A 21,171-nucleotide genomic window follows, 5' to 3' on the forward strand; every position below is an offset into this window, starting at 1 on the left:
GATACAGGCATATAAAATAAATATTGCATTTTTAGAGAATGCTGTTGAATGTATTATTCCTAGAAACTTTCTTCTTAAGGTTGTGAAAGTTTGGAAGACAGTTGTTCATTAACAAAATCATCTAAATTCTTTCAGAATCGTTCTGATTTTCAATGCCAACATCGGTGGCAGAAAGTTTTAAATCCAGAATTGATAAAGGGTCCCTGGACTAAAGAAGAAGATCAGAGGGTAACATGTTCATATTCTTTATTTTCACTGTGTAGGTGGACTTGCTTTTTTTCTTACTAATACATTGTTTTTGGGTAACATAAATACATGTTTAAATCACCTGGATTTGTTCTCTGAGTACTGCTTGTACTAGAATTGAAAATTGAGTATTTTGAGATGTAGTTTTTTCAGAATTGAGTCAAACCAAGTGTAATATAATATAGCTTTTGCTGGCTGAAAGTTTGGTTTGTAGAATAAAAAATACTGTCAGCTTAGTCACCTTTTTAGAGCTTAGGTTAGCGACATTTAGGGCATAGTTTCTTACTGAAAATTGAGTTAGCAGTTTTAAAACAATTCAATTTTATTCTTATTTTATCTGAAAACTTGAGGTATAAGGAAGTTATTCTTTAACTTTCCCTCTTAACCTAAAATGGGCTCCCACATAAGACAGATATCTTATCATCTTGTTCCCAGAGAGCTAGAGGATTCAAAAGCAAGGTAATTCTTTGTTATGAAAGTATGAGAAGAATGGGAAAGTTACTGTCGTCTTCTGAGAATTACCCTTTAGTTCATGCTCTTTATGGCATCATCTTATTAATGTCGTTGGAAAATTAGAGCATTTTTACTGCCACTCAAAAAAAAAAAAATTGGCCAGTGGTAAGTTTTAAAATGTGTGATTTGTATCCTTTCAGTTTGAGAAAGAAAGTAATGAATAGACAGTAACTATAAATCCTTCCTGCTTCCAAAATGATTTATTTGGCTTTCCGCTAAAGCATTAAAAAAAATGTAAGAGTAGAAAATCTTTAAGTCTCAACATTTTACTGTTATTTCATATTAATTTTGTATGAAACAATTTAATTTACAGGTCACTTTAATACCTTGTATTTAGATAAGTTTGGGATCAATTTTTTGAACTTGGCAAATGCTGAAGGAATATTTTTAGTAAAATTTTTTTTAAAATTATACTTGTGGTTTGGATTTAATGCATTTAAAATAGCATTCTTGAGTTATGTTTTAAGATTCTATCAAGGTAGTGCTTTTTAAACATTGAGATATATGGGACTTCCCTGGCTATCTAGTGGTTGAGACTCCACACTCCCAATGCGTGGGGCACTGGTTTGATCCCTGGTTGGGTAGCTAAGATCCTACATGCCATGGGGGGTGGCCTAAAACAATAGATAAATAAAAATTGGGATATAATTATATATTAGTTCCTGGAGAAGGAAATGGCAACCCACTCCAGTATTCTTGCCTGGAAAATCCTGCAGTTGGAGGAGCCTAGCAGGCTACAGTCCATGGGGTCGCAAAGAGTGGGACATGACTCAGTGACTTCACTTTCACTTATATATTAGTTTCAGATGTACAACATAATATGTATATTATGACAGTCAGTTCAGTTGCTCAGTTATGTCCGACTCTTTGAGACCTCATGGACTGCAGCACACCAGGCTTCCCTGTCCATCGCCAACTCCTGGAGCCTACTCAAACTCATGTCCATCGTGTCGGTGATGCCATCCAACCATCTCATCCTCTTTCGTTCCTTTCTCTTCTCACCTTCAGTCTTTCCCAGCATCAGGGTCTTTTCTAGTGAGTTGGTTCTTTGCGTCAGGTGGGCAAAGTATTGGAATTTCAGCTTCAGTCCTTCCAGTGAATATTCAGGGTTGATTTCCTTTAGGATGGACTGGTTGGATCTCCTTACAGTCCAAGGGACTCTCAAGAGTCTTCTCCAACACCACACAGTTCAAAGCATCAATTTTTTGATGTTCACCTTTATGGTTCAACTCTCATATCCATACATGACTACTGGAAAAACCATAGCTTGGAAAGTAATGTCTTTGATTTTTAATATGCTGTCTAGGTTGGTCATAGCTTTTCTTCTGAGGAGCAAGCGTGTCTTAATTTCATCGCTGCAGCCACAATCTGCAGTGATTTTGGAGCCCCCAAAGATAAAGTCTGTCACTGCTTCCATTGTTTCCCCATCTATTTGCCATGAAGTGATGGGGCTAGATACTATGATCTTAGTTTTCTGAAAGTTGAGTTTTAAGCCAGCTTCTTCACTCTCCTCTTTCACTTTCATCAAGAGGTTCTTTAGTTCCTCTTCACTTTCTGCTATAATGATAGTGTCATCTGCTTGTCTGAGGTTATTGATATTTCTCCCAGCAATCTTGATTCCATCTTGTGCTTCAACCAGCCCAGCATTTCATATGATGTACTCTGCATATAAGTTAAATAAGCAGGGTGACAGTATACAGCCTTGACGGACTCCTTTTGTTATTTGGAACCAGTCTGTTGTTCCATGTGCAGTTCTAACTGTTGCTTCTTGACCTGCATACAGATTTCTTAGGAGGCAGGTTAGGTGGTCTGGTATTTCCATCTCTTTAGTTTGTTGTGATCCACACAGTCAAAGGCTTTGGCGTAGTCAATAAAGCAAAAGTAGGTGTTTTTCTGGAACTCTCTTGCTTTTTCGATGATCCGACAGATGTTGGCAGTTTGAACTCTGGTTCCTCTGCCTTTTCTAAATCCAGCTTGAACATCTGGAAGTTCATGGTTTGCATGCTATTGAAGCCTGGCTTGGAGAATTTTGAACATTACTTTGTTGTGAGATGAGTGCAATTGTGCAGTAGTTTGAACATTCTTTGGTATTGTCTTTCTTTGGGATTGGAATGATAACTGACCTTTTCCAGTCCTATGGCCACTGCTGAGTTTTCTAGACCACTGCAAATCTCATTAATATCTATCCCCGTACATAGTTACTCATATTTTTTCTTGTGATAAGAACTTTTCAAATCTACTCTTAGAAGCTTTCAATATGCAATACAGTATTACTGACTATAGTTACTGTACTGTACAGTACAGTATATCCACATGACTTATTTATTTTTTAAAAAAATCATACTTTTTAAACTTTATTTTTCTATTTCTTAGGTTATTGAATTAGTTCAGAAATATGGGCCAAAAAGATGGTCTTTAATTGCAAAACATTTAAAAGGAAGAATAGGCAAGCAGTGTAGAGAAAGATGGCATAATCATCTGAATCCTGAGGTAAAGAAGTCGTCCTGGACAGAAGAGGAGGACAGGATTATCTATGAAGCACATAAGCGGTTGGGAAATCGTTGGGCAGAAATTGCCAAACTACTTCCTGGAAGGTACTTATACAAATGAATATATATTTTCCTGTACTTTAAACTTGATCTTTATTATGGTTACTATTAAATATATTTATAGGTACCCCATGACTTTTATTTATAATTAAAATTTAGACTGCAGAATACAAGCAACCCTTTGTGATACTTGTAGTACATTTTGTGGGAAGGGATGTAATTACTTTTTTTTTTTTGTAATTACTTTTTTAACAAAATATTTTATAGCAGTAATTTGTGCAACAAAATGATAGACCTTTAGATTATGTAAACATTTAATGCACTCCCCTAAATTATGGTTACATATTAGTGCCAATCAAGCACTCTTTGTACAAACTAAGCTGTAATGGAATCTAAGTTGAAGAGATTTCTTTCATATTGGATTCTTTGCATAAGACTAGAGAATAACAAATACACTGGCTGAAATAAATTGCTCTGAAAGTGCATTAGAGAAAATTCAGTTCTTAATTAATGCTTTAGATCCTGAGTAGTGTATATATATATCCATGTGGCTAAAATATGGAGTTTCCATCAGGAGTAGTGATGGGCTACATATACACTATACATTGCATTGGTTCAGATGCTTCCTAGCCATTTGCAGTACAGTAGACCAGCAATTTTGGGAAAATCTATTCCTCACTCAGAAGGTGTGCACTTGTTTTTTATTGTTGTAATCTCTGTATAGTACATAGTAGTTAATTAAATGCATTTACATGTATCCTTTTTTAATAGAAATCAAATACTTTTATTGTTGAACAAACATTAACTCAGAATGTGATGCCCATCATAGGCAATCTGATAAGAGACTGAAAAAAAAAAGAGAAATCTCACCTTTCACCCACATAACCAAGCAGATACCACCCATTATATGTAGGTTCTCAAGATAATATTTAGTCCTGAGTCAGAAGACTTGACAGCACCATTTTATTTCATGTAGTTCATCCTTTATTTACCTAGCAATTGGAGTGCCCATCTGTTGTCAATTATTGGCTTTATGTAAAGGAAAAACAAACTTCTCATATCTTTTTGTTAGAAGGTAGTTTTACAACTTGGAATCAGGTCAGCTAAAGTTGAGTTCTTTCCTGATGAAACTTGGAGATAGAGCACTATATTCTATATATTCTTAATTAATCTTCATATACTTGTGAAATAATGCAGAGCAACATTGCTATATTTGTCTTAGAGAAATTAAAGCATATTGTTAAGTTTTTTTATCCAAGTTACTGAAGCTGGTTGAGGAACTTCTAATGTTTTCAGTGTTTGATACATCTTTTTACTATCCATAGAATGTAGCTTAGTGCTTAGCATAAAGTAGGTTCTCAGTAAATGTTTGTGTATTTCTAAAATGTATACTATAAGTAGCTATAGGTTAAGGCTTCCGTTTTTACAAGGGGGACTTAGGTAAAAGGGGAGCCAATGAATTTTTTCTTCCATAGGTGTTTTGTTGATAAGAAGTGAAGATGAATACTGGGATTCTGTCTTTTTATGACCATATTTGGTCTTGGCTTCAAGGCTTTTGCCCTTGTTATGCTCTTTATCTGAAATGCTCTTTTTTATTTTTCTTTTCTGTTCTTGTGTGACTAGTTCATTCTTGTCCTTCAGATTTTAGCTTCCCTGTCCCCTCAAAATTGCTCAAAATCAAAATTACTGTAGTTACTCATTTTCTCTTATTACTTTAAATGATCTGCATTGCACTGTTTTTCTTCTTATTTATTTTTTTGTTTTTCTTTTCTTTATTCCTTCCCTGCTGCCATGCTTCCTGTGAAGGTGTAAGCCCCACGAGAGCTGGGACTTTATCTTATTGCCTTATCTCCAGTGTTTAGAAGTGTATTTGATATACAGACATACAGAAAAGTATCTAACTTTACCAGTTGTAAAAATTTAAGTACTTTGTATATTTTATATGATGTTAAAAACTTATGGAGTCCTCTTTTTCTTTTTAAAATATACACTCTAATTTCTTAGGACTGATAATTCTATCAAAAATCATTGGAATTCTACTATGCGAAGAAAAGTGGAGCAGGAAGGCTACTTACAAGATGGAATAAAATCAGAACGATCTTCATCTAAACTTCAACACAAACCTTGTGCAACTATGGACCATTTGCAAACCCAGAATCAGTTTTACATACCTGTTCAGGCACATATTTTTAATACTTTTTTGTTTAAAAATCTTCTTTAGTTGCTCTATGGGAAGGTGTTTAGTTTCTTAGTAGGATAAAAACAAAATATATTAAGAGAAACAGACATTTAAATTTCCAAAATGAAAAAATATACCATTACTAGCTGTTAAACCATTGTTATTGTTGTTTAGTCGCTAAGTCATGTCCGACTCTGAAACCCCATGGACTATAGCCTGCCAGGCTTCTCTGTCCATGGGATTCTGCCGGCAAGAACACTGGAGTGGGTTGCCATTTCTTTCTCCATTAGTGGAAGTTTATCTCTGCTTGTTTTGATTGATAGATATTTTGGGAACAAATTCATTAAAATATTTCCTTTTATATATCATTTTTACAGTATCTAATTACGAAACTTAGTATGTACATTTCCTATCATTCTCCGAATCTTCATGATTCAAAGCTAACGATGATTTGTGCTTTAATATCGATTATAGTTTTCTTTTAAAAATGTTTTTTGCGTAATTGTAGGATAGCTTGCCTGTAAGAGGTGAGTGTATATAAATAATGGTTTAAAGGAGAAAACAGTCAAAAATATTTCAAGCCATCATTTAGGGTGAACCAAATAATTGGTTCTTTGGCATTCAACTTTGCTGTTCCCTTATCACTTAGCTGACTGAGTGAATTCAGCCTTTGTTTAGACAGGTTCATTGAAGATTACCCACATTCATCATAGGGCAGGCTGTTTTCCTTTCAAAGCGTTTTCCTACCTGCAAGAAATTAGGAGTTTTCATGAGCTTTGTTTTATCTTTTCCCTGTCTACTTGTCTGTCGTGCCATTTTTCATGTTGAGCAGTTCTTAATTTGTGTCACATAGAATGTAAAGATTAAGTCAGGGCTTAAAAGTATCTACTGCAAGATAAAATTTGGCTTGTGGTTTACAATCTGTGCTTAGTATTTAATTTTATTAATTTTATTCCAGATTTAACTATTCTTCTAAATGGACATTATTTTTTTTTAGACATAATTTTCAAAGAACCTCTTTAAAAAGGTAGTGACATCTTAATTTACAAATAGGAAAACTTGCAAAGACAGTACAGTTATCTGCTGATACTTAGTACCTTAAGATTTCTGTTGTCTTTTTCTTTACATTTTTCTTTAGAGTCCTAGATTTCAGCAGTATAAACTGAAACATTCTGCTTCTGCCTTAAAAGTTATCTTTAAATTTATTTTTTTTAACTCACAGGATAATTTTTTAAATTATTTGGGGCTAATTGAGTGTTTAATACTCTCATTCAGAATATATTGGAATGTGAGAGCATTTCTTACACTTTAAGAATTATTTACCTTTTAATGATTCTTGAAAGATTTGTGTATGCATAGTTCAAGTCATTTAAACTGCTGAAAAGCTAATTCTACTTTTGACTTGAAAGAAAAAAAATGGATTGGTATGAAGTACTGTCACAGGTTAAAATGAAAAGTTTGAGAAAGATGTTTCTAATTCATTGAAAGTTGAGCAATAACTGATATTAATCAAATGTAAAAATTAAGTTCTGTGTTAGAAGTTGTACATAATGCTTTTCCATTAGTGATTTACATAGGCCATTATGGAAGATAGACAATTTCCTATATATATTTATTAGATTTTAAGATTTTAAAAATCTTACGAGGTTCTTCTCAAATTTCTCCCTACCACTGCACACTAAATTTGCATGTAACTTCAAAAATTTTATTACAGATTCTTTAGAAAAGAGACAGAATAATTCATTGTCTATTGTCAAAATATTAAAAATACATGAGTGATCCTGATTGTTTTTCTGAGACAAATAATAGAAGCAGCCTCTGTTTTCATATCTTTCTATACAGAGGTTGGCATGGAGGGGGCGGTGGTAGGAGTAGGAGATGTGAATACTGAAGACTTGCTTTAGTCTCCAGCTGCAGAAGTGCTTCATATGGGCCAATCAGTCCTTTGCCCTGAACGATAAAACACAATTCCTTTGTCTTCTCCAGGAGATAGAGCAATCCTTTAATAGCAGATTTTAAAAAACACTTGGTAGATATTGTAGATAATAAGTAGACTGATTGGGTGATAAATCTAGCCCAAGTAATTCTCATATTTCATTTAGGGGAAAATAGGTCTTTGCTAATAAAGTTATGCCTTTTAGTCAATAGATTTTAAGAATAAGATGTAGCTATTAAGAAATTACTATATGTGTAAATACTCAAAGTTGACAGAGATACTGACTTTTCCACATTGATATCTTATTCAGTTTTTGTGCTTTGCCTCAGATTTTTAAAAATTTATAGTGTTATATGTATGATATTAATGATATTAATTTTAAATTACTTTTTTAGATCCCAGGCTATCAGTATGTATCACCTGAAGGCAATTGTGTAGAACATGTTCAGGCTTCTTCTGCGTTTATTCAGGTAACTTTTTATTTATTAACAAAACCAAACCCCAAAGGAAACACTCAAACATTTTCAAATTCTAATAGTGCCTGTTGCTCATCTGTAAAATTTCGCCAAAAGCAATACTATCTGATCTACTTATTTTGAGTATTATAGCATTAAAGGAGAAAGTTTTTAAGTGTGTTTGAGAAATATAAACTGTACCAATGTAAAGTAGTTCACAACACCAGTGAGGTGGTTCTTTCATTCTTCCAACTTAGAACATTCAAGTTATGCATGAACATATTTTTACTAAACTGGGTAGAATGTATATATTCAGATTCAATAAATTAAAACAAATTCCACATGTAAAATTTTAAATTGATTAGATGATACAGTGTAAGTTTTTTCATGCATTTTCATTTCCATTTTTTCTGTTATTGAATATTTAGTATTTTAGTTTTTATTTTTTTTTTTTTTTTTTTTTTTTTTTTTTTTTTTTGTTTTTTTTTTACTAATGGTAGAATGTATATATTCAGATTCATAAATTAAAACAAATTCCACATGTAAAATTTTAAATTGATTAGATGATACAGTGTAAGTTTTTTCATGCATTTTCATTTCCCAATTCTTTTCTGTTAAATTGAAAATATTTACCAGTACCTCTTTAGGTCCCAGAAGAAGTGTGATACTGAGTATTTGGGATTTTGTAGTATTAAGCTTTATTAGAGAGGATAGACTTTATGTTGCATAGAAGAAAATAAAACTTAGAACATTAATAATAAAAAAGCAATTTTGTAAATAATCTGTTTTTTCTCTTTTGCTTAACTTATTTTAGCAACCTTTTGTAGATGAAGATCCTGATAAGGAAAAAAAAATAAAGGAACTTGAGTTGCTTCTTATGTCGGCTGAGAATGAAGTTAGAAGAAAACGAGTTCCATCAGTAAGAAATAATCTAAAGTATTTTATTTTATTGTTAGACTCTTTTATGTGCTTTATATGCTTTTATAGTTTTAATCAGCACTGACTTTTGTATGCCAGCAAATGGAAAGCATATTCATTGTGATTTCAGATTTTAGTATGGACTGAAAATAGTTTTTCTAATTTGCAACTTTGAAGTTGCCTGTTTTTGATATGCATCTCTTGGAACATACTTTACAGTGTTTTGTATTAAGATGGTTCTTGAATAATATCAAACAAACTTAAGGTATAATCTTCAATATGTGTATTTGTGAAAATGTGCGGATTAGATTAGGCTTTATTTTCTGTTAGACATTCTATATGATAATGGCCTTAATAGGAAAAAAAAAAAGAAACTTAAGGAATTTAATTAGATATGTAGAGAGATTTCTGTACTTCAGAATTATTTTTATTCTCCATTTGAAAATGTTTTCTTGTCTACTGTATTAGAACACAAATTCAGTAAATTGGAAAAAGTAATGTTTTAAATATAGGAAAAGGAAAGATTTAGGTGTAATGCTGTCTAAAGAAATCTTTCAATGGAAGTGGGTTTTGATTACCAGATATGAAAAATATTGTCTGAGATTCGGTTGATGAGAGTAACTATGAGTATTTAATCAGTATAAATGATAATGATTCTAGCTAAGTTAAACAGGCTGTGCTAGGAAGAAAAAACGTTTGTATTTAAATGACAGTTTTGAAAGTTTAATACCCTGGGATTTTTTTACATTTAGGAAAGTGTTTTTCTTGATCTGGGGCAGAGTCAGGGGACAATATATTTAGAGTGACTGGGAACTAATACAAAATTACTAAATAGAATAACCTCAGGGCTTGAAATAGTGTTATGAGGCAACTGGTGATGTCTTTAAATCATTTCAGATGGTATTAATAAAAATGACATTTGTTAATTATAGTGAATGAGATAAATACCATGGGAAAAGTAATTTTTGTTTTGCAACTACAAATACCATGGGCAAACAGGGATACCTGAAGTATACTTAATTTCAGTTTTATTAAGAAACTGCAAATAAATAACCATGACTAGCGGGTCCACATTTATAGATAATATACTCAGGTTTAAGCACATTAAAAATTTTTGATAATAGTGTAATTTTGTAATTTAATAGGAAAATATAATTAAAAGAATTGCTGTTTTGCATTAAAAAGGGAGAAAGTTACTAATTATTTTTTTTTTCAAACTTGCTATCTAAAATCCACTGTTATAAAGATCTGGTTGTATAAGGAGATTGGCGATTTTAGAGGGAAATTGCTGCATCCAGTATAACAATCTATATTCATATAAAGTATTCTAGACAATTATGTGGTAATAATGATTGCCATTTTTGAGTATTCATTATATTCCACTCTTGTAGATGTGCTAGATGTATTCCTGGTAATCCTTGTATTAACTCTGCAAATTAATTGCTAGGTATTCAGAATCAGATGTATGTGAGTACAAAAAAATTTATGGTTTTGCCAGTGGGCCTAGTAAGCTCCCTCTTTGAATCTTTTTCCTGCCTGAAAGCTAAGTTGAAATGTATATGGTTTGGAAGTTATCTCCAAAAAGTGATTATAAACTCAGAAAGTGGCTACACTAGTGAAATAAGATTGCTTTAATTTCTTTTATTTATAGGACTCTTTAAAATAGATGGAACTTGTTTTGAAACAGTCTTGGAAAGTTATTTTTTCACCTTAACTTGAGACTTAATATTTTGCTATTGTAAATATGTACTACATTCTAGTGATTTTTAATTTTAATAGTAACAGGTACTGTTTCTTGAGTGCTTCAAATGGACTGAGCAATATGTTCTCCAAGATATGGTAGCTATTCAGTTCAGTTCAGTTCAGTCGCTCAGTTGTGTCTGACTCTTTGCGATACCATGAATCGCAGCACGCCAGGCCTCCCTGTCCTTCACCAACTCCCAGAGTTCACTCAGACTCAAGTCTATCAAGTCAGTGATGCCATCCAGCTATCTCATCCTCTCTTGTCCCCTTTTCCTCCTGCCCCCAATCCCTCCCAGCATCAGTCTTTTCCAATGAGTCAACTCTTTGCGTGAAGTGGCCAAAGTACTGGAGTTTCAGCTTTAGCATCATTCCTTCCAAAGAAATCCCAGGGCTGATCTCCTTCAGAATGGACTGGTTGGATTTCCTTGCAGTCCAAGGGACTCTCAAGAGTCTTCTCCAACACCACAGTTCAAAAGCATCAATTCTTTGGAGCTCAGCCTTCTTCGCAGTCCAACTCTCACATCCTTACACGACCACTGGAAAAACCATAGCCTTGACTAGACGGACCTTAGTCGGCAAAGTAATGTCTCTGCTTTTGAATATGCTGTCTAGGTTGGTCATAACTTTTCTTCCAAGGAATAAGTGTCTTTTAATTTCATGGCTACAGTCACCATCTGCAGTGATTTTGGAGCCCCCAAAATAGAGTCTGACGCTGTTTCCACTATTTCCCCATCTATTTCCCATGAAGTGATGGGCCCAGATGCCATGATCTTCGTTTTCTGAATGTTGAGCTTTAAGCCAACTTTTTCACTCTCCTCTTTCACTTTCATCAAGAGGCTTTTTAGTTCCTCTTCACTTTCTGCCATAAGGGTGGTGTCATCTGCATATCTGAGGTTATTGATATTTCTCCCAGCAATCTTGATTCCAGCCTGTGCTTCTTCCAGCCCAGCGTTTCTCATGATGTACTCTGCATATAAGTTAAATAAGCAGGGTGACAATATACAGGCTTAACGGACTCATTTTCCTATTTGGAACCAGTCTGTTGTTCCATGTCCAGTTCTAACTGTAGCTTCCTGACCTGCATATAGGTTTCTCAAGAGGCAGGTCAGGTGGTCTGGTATTCCCATCTCTTTCAGAATTTTCCACAGTTAATTAAGATCCACACAGTCATAGGCTTTGGCACAGTCAATAAAGCAGAAATAGATGTTTTTCTGGAACTCTCTTGCTTGTTCCATGATCCAGCGGATGTTGGCAATTTGATCTCTGGTTCCTCTGCCTTTTCTAAATCCAGCTTGAACATCAGGAAGTTCACGGTTCACGCATTGCTGAAGCCTGGCTTGGAGAATTTTGAGCATTACTTTACTAGCGTGTGAGATGAGTGCAATTGTGCAGTAGTTTGAGCATTCTTTGGCATTGCCTTTTTTGGGGATTGGAATAAAAACTGACCTTTTCGAGTCCTATGGCCACTGCTGAGTTTTCCAAATTTGCTGGCGTATTGAGTGCAGCACTTTCACAGCATCATCTTTCAGGATTTGAAATAGCTCAACTGGAATTCCATCACATCCACTAGCTTTGTTCGTAGTAATGCTTCAGCCACATTTAATTCAAAATTTTAAAATTCAGCTCCTTAGTTGCACTAGCCACATCGTTGTTGCTCTTATGGCTGGTGGCACCCATGTTGAGCAGCCTCCAGTGCAGAACATTTTCATCACCACAGAGGGTTCTTTGGACCATACTCTACACTTTACATCCTGTTGCTTCTTGTTTTTTTCCTATTTTTTTGAGATATAATTAAGTATAGCTCTGTATAAGCTTAATGTGTACAGCATCATGATTTTATTTACATATTGTTAAGTTTAGTGAACATTCATTGTCTAATATAGATAACCTAAAGAAAAGAAAAAGACAAAGAAAAAAAGCCTTTTTTTTCCTAATGATGGAAGCTCTTAGAATCTGCCATTCTTAACAGTTCTCAGATTATGTATTGTTTCTTAACCATGGGTCTTCAAGATCTCACTTCTTGTTTTTTGTTATGAGACACTAGAAAACTAGGCTCAAAAGATAAGTAAATTGGCCAGTGTACATCTCTAGCGAGATCAAGAAAAATGGCACAGTCCCTGAATTCAACGGATTTACTTTGCAGTGGGGAAACAGTATGATAAAGTAAGTCACAGTTTTATGGGAGTTCATAGAAGATTGAGATTTAGGTTGTCAGAAGGGTTCCCTGGAAGAATTCCTATTTGAGCTTAGTCTTGAAAGACAGACAGTGAATATATATTAGCAAAAGAGATGAACTTGGACATTATTATAAACAGAGCAGTTAACAGTGTATAATAGGATGGAGTACTTCCCAGTATTTGAACTGTATCTTGAATGAGGAATAGGAATTTTTCCTGGTCAGTTGTTTGAGCCTTCTAGATAAAGAGAATGCTCCCTTTTTCTAGGGTAAAAGACCAAAACTCACCGGGAGCTGCAGGTACTACAGTTGGGTTATTCGTATTCCCTGGGAAGAGGGCTTGTGTTGGGAGATGAAGTTTGAAAAGTAGAGAAAAGTCAGATTCTAGGAGTTTGGACCTTATTTTGTAGTATATACATACTAGTTTTATCTCACCATGACATTATAGGTTTAAAAAAAATGTGAGTTAGACAAAAGAAATATAGTCAACATGAGGTTTAATGAAAAAAGCTTTTGGGTCAATTTTAAGGAAAGATGGTATATTTGTTACTATATTTTTAGCTGAAATGTTGTAAAGGACGTTTTCCTAGAAAAACTCATACTTAAAATCCACATTTTTGCTTAGGTTGGGAATGACAAGTAATTTTCAAATTTCTTCTGTACTTTCAGCAACCTGGAAGCTTTTCTAGCTGGCCTGGTAGTTTCCTCATGGATGACAGCATGTCTAATACTCTAAATAGCCTCGAGGAGCACGCTAGTGAGTTTTACAGTATGGGTGAAAATCAGACTGTGTCTGCTCAGCAGAACTCACCTACAAAGTTCCTGGCTGTGGAGGCAAACGCTGTGTTGTCCTCTCTACAGACCATCCCAGAATTTGCAGAAACTCTCGAGCTTATTGAATCTGTAAGTTTGAAATTGTGAAATTATCAAAAAGCTCAACTTTAGATATATGGTTTCATATTCAGAAACAGTTTAATGGATACGCACCAATTTTATGTTGCACATTACCTTGTATGTCATGGTTAATTTTGTTCTGATATTTTGTGGTGGTTTTTGGCAAAAAATATATGTATTTACTTATTATACAAGTTGTATATTAGAGATAGTTGGAAAGTAGAGAAAATTAAAGAAGAAAATGAAAATCCTCCATAAATCTAGAGTTAATAATTTGATGTATTTCCTTTCAGGCTCTGTTCTATACATATAAAACATATGCATGTTTTTTTAAACTCAGATGTGCACTAATGCTTGTGAATTTTTTTCCCACATTATACCATGATCATGTCCCTATTTTCTTAACTTGTTTTTAAACTTGAATATAAATGGTTTGATGGTATTCTATCATATGAATGTAGCAAATTTTATTTATCCAATGTACTATTATTATTGGACATTTATCTGGTATTGTTTTTTCAGTATTACAAATTATAGAATATGTGTAAAAAGCTTTGTGCAAAATCATGATTATGTCCTTAGGTTAAATTGAATTTTTGAATCACAGTGTGTGACCACTTTGAAGATACTCCATGTGTGTTTGTGTGTGTGTCAGTCACTTAGTCGTCTCTGACTCTGCGACCCCATGGACTGTAACCCTCCAGGCTCCTCTGTCCTTGGGATTCTCCAGGCCAGAATACTAGAGTGGGTTACCATTTCGTTCTCCAGGGTATCTTCCCTACCCAGGGATATGACCCAGGTCTCCTGCATTTCAGACAAATTCTTTACCATCTGAGCCACCAGGGAAGCCGTACATGTTACCAAATGATTATGTAGATGTAGAATAGAGAGTAAAGTTTTCTGATAGAATAGAATGTGGAATTTTATGACAAACTGTACTGTTTTATGAAAATAATATAATTTGTTCCTTTCATTTGAAGTACTTCGGTAATAAGCTTCAGCTACTGAATTAGATGAAGTGTTATTTTGAAATGTTCCAAACTGGAGTTGTAGTAAAACCATAATCTGTACCTCTCAGATGGTCTTGCTTAAAAAAAAAGGCGGAACCAAGGAAAGCCTATTTCGATAGATAAAAATGGGTAGTTAATTAACTCTGGAAATCATTATCCTATGTTCAGGACTAGATGTAACCAGGTTATAATATTAATAACTTTAGTTAGGAATTTAATCTGTTGCAGGATCCTGTAGCATGGAGTGATGTTACTAGCTTCGATCTTTCTGATGCTGCTGCTTCGCCTGTCAAGTCCACGCCAGTTAAACTAATGCGAATTCAGCACAGCGAAGGCGCCATGGAATGTCAGTTTAACGTCAGTCTTGTACTCGAAGGGAAAAAAAACGGTTGTAATGGGGCAGACGGCGAGGCTGTTCCTTTAACCTCCCCAAGTGTGGCTAAGTTTAGCACTCCACCAACCATCCTCAGAAAGAAGAGAAGAATGCGAGTGGGCCAGTCCCCGGGCGGTGAGCTTGGCGACAGCTCATTCAACGACGGTGGTCACACAGCACTAAAACACACACCGGTGAAAACACTACCATTTTCTCCTTCACAGGTAGTTGTGTTGCTTCTGTTCATGTTTCCAGCTGTTGATGAGCTCGATTGAATTGGATCTTGGATATCCATACTAGCATCTAGTTCATTGCTTTAGTAACACATAAAAATGTATACTGTAATCAGATGTGTGAGAGTGCTGAGCTGGGATAAATCAGAAAAGTATCCCGGGAGGTGAAGTAGTTGCATTTTATCTTACAGTGTTTAGAGCTGAAAGGGATGTCTTAAATACATAGTTCCACATGTTTGTAGAACTCATCAGGAAGTAGGCCCAGAAAGGGAAAATGCCTTGCCCACAGTTATCTAATGGCAGAACTGAGACAGAGAGCCAGTTTCCTGACTGACTATTTAAGAAGTACCAGGTATATATTCCTAGACAACTGCTTCTTAGAAGAATTTTCATGTGTCAGAAGGTCATCTAGGGATGTCAGGAATTAACCTGCTTTCTCCTGTAGTTATATTTTTGGGGAGCAGATACTTATATTGGGGCAAACTCTTTCTTTGATTTTATAATACTGTCTGTCTTAATGAACACCATATTCCAGGCTGTGTGCTAAACGCTTTTCTTATAGTTTCTTAGTTAATGCTCTTGCAGAAAACCTCTGGAGGTAGTTAGAATGAAATTCAGAAGTTAAGCAACTTGTCCAAGATCAGTAAGAAAGAGATGAAGCTGGTATTTGTTTAAAGTGTATTGACGGAGGTGAAAAAGTTTTATGGAAGAAGAAGGAAGTTTAATGGCCAAGTAAACTTGGAGGCTGTTATATTGGAGGTATATTTTGATGCTGGGAAGATGAATATCTGGCAGTGACCACAAAGCCACTGTTTTCTCTGAAAATTTACCACCCCGCCCCCTGCCCCAGTGCGCCCTCAGGAGTTGCAGAGTGTCCTGAGGAAAGTGAACCTGGGTTGAGCACACTAGCAGTTTTGTTTTTGGAGTTTTGCATGCCTGCAGTTTTTGTTGAGTAAATTCTATGATGGAAAGTGGCTGAGAAGCTGAGGCATGATTATAAAAACTGTATGCTGTGCTGTGGTGTGCTAAGTCGCTTCAGTTGTGTCTGACTCTGTGCCCCGCGGACTGTAGTACACCAGGCTCCTCTGTCGATGGGATTCTCCAGGCAAGAATACTAGAGTGGGTTGCTATTTCCTCCTCCAGGGGATCTTCCCAACCCAGGGATTGAACCCACATCTTCTGCATCCCCTGCATTGGCAGGCAGGTTCTTTACAACTAGAGCCACCTGGGAAGCCCATAAAGAAGGTATATTCCATAGCAAAGAGCTTGGATTTTATCCTGTGGCTTGCAGGCATCAGAAATGATAGAGCTAGAACTCATTTCAGTTATAAGCAGCCTTACAAGCAGGTTTTACTTTTTCTTATGATTGCTTCTAATCTGTTGGCTACAAAAATAAATTAGTATTTCGCAATTGTATGTAAGTTAAAATCCAATGTGTAAATTGTGTCATTTGGAAAATAGACTCTGTGATACCAGTTTTGGCTGCTCAAAGGTTCTGAACTGTGTTCTAAATAGGCACATTTGCCAGACAGCTGTATTTCTTATTAGTTAAACTTATTCTGGGGCTTCCCTGGTAGCTCAGCTGGTAAAGAGTCTGCCTGCAATGCAGGAGATCCCAGTCCAGTTCCTGGGCCGGGAAGATCCTCTGGAGAAGGGATAAGCTACCCACTCCAGTATTCTTGGGCTTTCCTGGTGGCTCAGACAGTAAAGCATCTGCTTGCTCATCTGCCCAGGGAGACCTGGGTTTGATCCCTGGGTTGGAAAGATCCCCTGGAGAAGGGATAAGCTACCCACTCCAGTATTCTTATCTGGAGAATCCCCATGGACAGAGGAGCCTGGCAGGCTATAGTCCATGGGGTCGCAAAGAGTCGGACACAACTGAGCGACTAAGCACAGCACACCACAAACTTACTCTGAGTTCTCTATGTTCTTATAGAAAGGAGCATTTAAGATCATTTATTAATAAAATCATAAAACTTTTTTTCAGTTATACCATTGTACAAAGCTTACCTTTAGCAAAGCAGCTAGTTATGGCTTCTATAGATTCTCATTTGATAAGATATACTGTTTGGAAATTTTTTATTGTGTTTTGTTACTTTTGGATTTTTGTTAAATAGCTATTTTTGGAATACCTGTTAGGTGTTAAACACTGTTCTAAGAGCTGGGGAAGCAGCAATGAACAAAACAAAATTTCCTGCTCTCGTGAAACTTTATTTTTATAGAGTGGAATGTAAATATATTATTATTGGTATCTTTTCCGGAAAGGAGTGGAGAAATAACTTGAAAATTTAATCAGTTTGATATTTGTGTAGGATTTTTACATTTTAGAAATTGTCTCTATACTCTCTTTTTTAGTTTTTCAACACATGTCCTGGAAATGAACAAATTAATATAGAAAATCCTTCATTCACATCGACCCCTATTTGTGGGCAGAAGGTTCTCATTACAACTCCTCTTCATAAGGAAACAACCCCCAAAGATCAAAAGGAAAATGTAGGGTAAGTAGATACTAAGTAATTGTGTTGAAGAAAATGGGAAGCAGTTTCAAAAGTAGATTAACTTTTTGTCCATTTATATGTATATCATAATCCTTTTCCTGTGAGATTTAGAATTAAAAAAAATCATAACCTTGAATTTTATCCCTAGGAGACTAGAAATCAGCTAAAGGTGGTATAGAAGTTTGATCTTAAGCAAATAACATTTTTAGTACTTATTTCTACATTAATCTTTTTTCTGTTTTAAGATGATTGGAATAAGAATAGTTTAGGCAGGCAAATTTTAAAAGTCTTGGAATATTTAAAGCATGTATATATAAAGCATGTATATATACCAGAAACATTCAGTGTGTGCTTTTATGATGGCTTTGTCTTCCTTAACTTACATGAAATCAAATTTTGACTATAATAAAAATATCTGGACAGGTTTAGAACACCTACTATTAGAAGATCCTTATTGGGTACCACACCAAGGACTCCTACTCCTTTTAAGAATGCGCTTGCTGCTCAGGAGAAAAAATATGGACCTCTTAAAATTGTGGTGTGTATACTCCTTTTATTTTTAAAAACGTTCCTAATTTTAATAAGACAAATTTTGATTTTTTTATCCTTGATTTTTAACATTTAAAAAAGATGTTCAATGAACTGGATTAAAAAGACTTACCTCCTATACATTTGAATTTGTGTTAATCTTTTTCCTTGTAAATAAACCCTTGCTTGGCTTGTTTTGAATTTACACTTTCTTTATGTCATCCAGAAAAAGCAAATCAAGTATCAGTAGAACTCATTTCTTAATACTAAAACCTACCTTTTAGTAGTTGCAGTAGCAGTTACCTACAGTATAATAAAATAATTTTAATATTTTGATATACATAAGCACTGGAGAAGGAAATGGCAACCTACACCAGTATTCTTGCTTGGGAAATCCCATGGACAGAGGAGCCTGGTGGGCTGCACAGTCCATGGGGTCAACAGGAGTCGGACACGATTTAAACAACAAAATTACATAAGCACATTCCTAGTAATATTTATGAAACTGATCATGATACCTCTTTAAGGCTCAGTTTCCTCTTCTATTCAGTGGATATTACAAAACACCCCAGCAGGTTATTTATGAAGGTAGATAATAGAAATTAAGTGGCTGGTACTAGGATTCAAGTAGTATGTGCTTAGTTGCTGCTATTTAATTTTAATAATGATGGGTAACAGTAGTAGTACGTGAATAGAGGTGGCAAGTGTTACCTTATAAGAATAGTTTAGGCAGGTACTTTCATATATATATTGTCAATGCTGAAGTACCTTAGGTGGGCCATGAGCATTCTGATTCTAGGCAGATATAGATTACTGACAAATTAGGTACATTAGAAATAAAATATGATTTTTAAAATGGCCATTTCTAGGGTACTTTAGTTATGTAAATCAGTTAATAAATTCTGGCTTACTTGATCAGTTTTCTACAAAAAAGCATGTATTGCACTCAAATGTTCTAGTCTTTTCCTTATTTTGAAATACTGTTTTAGAGGGTACATAATAGGATTGATCAAGTCTTTTTGCCGCTTAGCTCCATATACTGCTATTAAAAAAAAAAAAAAACTTTAGTGTTCTCTAAACTTCTTAGTTTTTATGCATGTACATAATAATAGTGGGATCACATTATGTACTTTTTGGTAACCTTTTTAAATTTATAAATTGCATTCATGTTTTTGTACTGTTCCATTGTATGGACTTACCTAGTTGATTTAACTAGTTTATTTCAGCATTTTTTTACTCATTTAAAAAAAAACCATTAATTTGACAAATACTGACTGAGTGCCTCCTGGGGTGCCAGCTGCTGGGCTAGTCTTTTGGGGATGTAATGTTAAACATGTCAGGTGTGGTTCCTGCCTTTATAAGGGTGTATGGCCTAATTGATAATTCTAAAAATAAGCAATAATTTGAAAACATTTGAAAAATTCTGACAGTTCCTCAGGGTCATTTCGCCAACATATACTTTGAATAAAAATTGTTATTTTAATAATAATGCACAAGAAATTAGGTTTCAGGTATCTAAAGTCCCTATCAGTTTGTTCATGTTTGGGAAGGATTTATCCATTGCCAAAATAGGTTGTTTTCATAAAAAATATAAGATAAAAGGAAAGTATAGATTTTGCAAGTAAAATTTCTAAAATATCTGCAGGCTCATTTGCAGCAAGCTGACTTCATTCCTCCAGTTGTTTACTGAGTACCTACTGTGTGCTAACCACTGAGATTTCTTTCATATCTTACTATGGATCAGATGTACTTCTTAGACTTTGGCTTTCTAGGACACTTGTATTCCTTTTTTTTTTTTTTAACTGAAGTATAATCAATTTACAATGTCAAGTTAGTTTCTGATGTACAGCAAAGTGATTCAGTTACATATATATACATTCTTTTTCATATTCTTTTCCATTATGGTTTATTACAGGATATTGAATAATTTTATAGTCCCATGTTCTATATCTTGTTTTTTATCCTTTCTATATATAATAGTTTGCATCTGCCAACCCCAGATTCCTAGTCTTTCCCCCTCCAACCCCTCTTCCTCCATGGCAACCACAAGTCTGTTATCTTTGTGAGTCTGTTTCTGATTCATACATAAGCCCATTTGTGTCATATTTTAGATTCCATATGTAAGTGATATCATATGGTATTTGCCTTTCTCTGTCTGACTTGACTTAGTATGATAATCTCTTGAGTCCGTCAGTGTTCCTGTATACGATGTTTTCTTTCTTTTTTAATGGCTGAGTAGTATTCCATTATATATGCACCACATCTTAGGGCACTTGCATTCTTACAGGCGAAAGAACGGAGTTCAGATTCCTTTTTAAGAACACATAACCTGTGTTCTTTGTGAAACGTAATCCTTAAAACAAGAGCTCTTAGAGAAACACGCAGAAATACTCACATAATTCCTGCAATTCTCAGGCTATAGATGAGAACACTTTAAACATTCTGTTTCCATTTTAAAATTTTTGTAAGTACTGTGAAATCTCGTTTATGTATGGATGCTATTCTCTCTAACTTTGTTGACTGGGAATGTAAGCTGCTGGTCATTACACGCTGCCAGTTTGTTCTTTGGTTTAGTGGAGCTTTGATTACTTTTTTTTTTAAATAGGTCTTGGTTATGGTAGATCTTAAAACCTATGGTAGGTCTTAATATAATTTACATTTTTTTCTGAATTATATAGTATGCTTAGTTATTTGAGGACCTCCCTGGTGGCTCAGATGGTAAAGAATCTGCCTGCAATGCTGGAGACCTGGGTTTGATCCCTGGGTTGGGAACATCCCCTGGAGAAGGGAACAGCTACCCACTCTAGTATTCTTGCCTGGAGAATTCTATGGACTTTATAGTTCACGGGGTCTCAGAGAGTTGGACGTGACTGAGTGACTTTCTGTAGTTATTTGATAGAAAGATAAATGAATAATATTT

At 34.8% G+C, this 21,171-nt stretch overlaps 1 protein-coding gene across 2 annotated transcripts in view; it reads left to right on the forward strand.

Annotated features, from left to right (window-relative positions):
• The window catches only part of MYBL1 (MYB proto-oncogene like 1), a 38,140-nt gene that overhangs the window by 11,513 nt on the left and 5,456 nt on the right, over nt 1-21,171 (forward strand). For both annotated transcript variants that reach the window (XM_005689031.3, XM_005689032.3), the window contains exons 4-12: nt 136-228; nt 3,133-3,353; nt 5,313-5,487; nt 7,819-7,893; nt 8,693-8,797; nt 13,385-13,618; nt 14,848-15,216; nt 17,581-17,723; nt 18,147-18,261. In XM_005689031.3, the coding sequence (XP_005689088.1) occupies nt 136-228; nt 3,133-3,353; nt 5,313-5,487; nt 7,819-7,893; nt 8,693-8,797; nt 13,385-13,618; nt 14,848-15,216; nt 17,581-17,723; nt 18,147-18,261 (1,530 nt within the window). The remainder of the gene's footprint in view (nt 1-135; nt 229-3,132; nt 3,354-5,312; nt 5,488-7,818; nt 7,894-8,692; nt 8,798-13,384; nt 13,619-14,847; nt 15,217-17,580; nt 17,724-18,146; nt 18,262-21,171) is intronic.

Source organism: Capra hircus, chromosome 14 (genome assembly GCF_001704415.2).
Source record: "Capra hircus breed San Clemente chromosome 14, ASM170441v1, whole genome shotgun sequence".
Classification (NCBI taxonomy): domain Eukaryota; kingdom Metazoa; phylum Chordata; class Mammalia; order Artiodactyla; family Bovidae; genus Capra; species Capra hircus.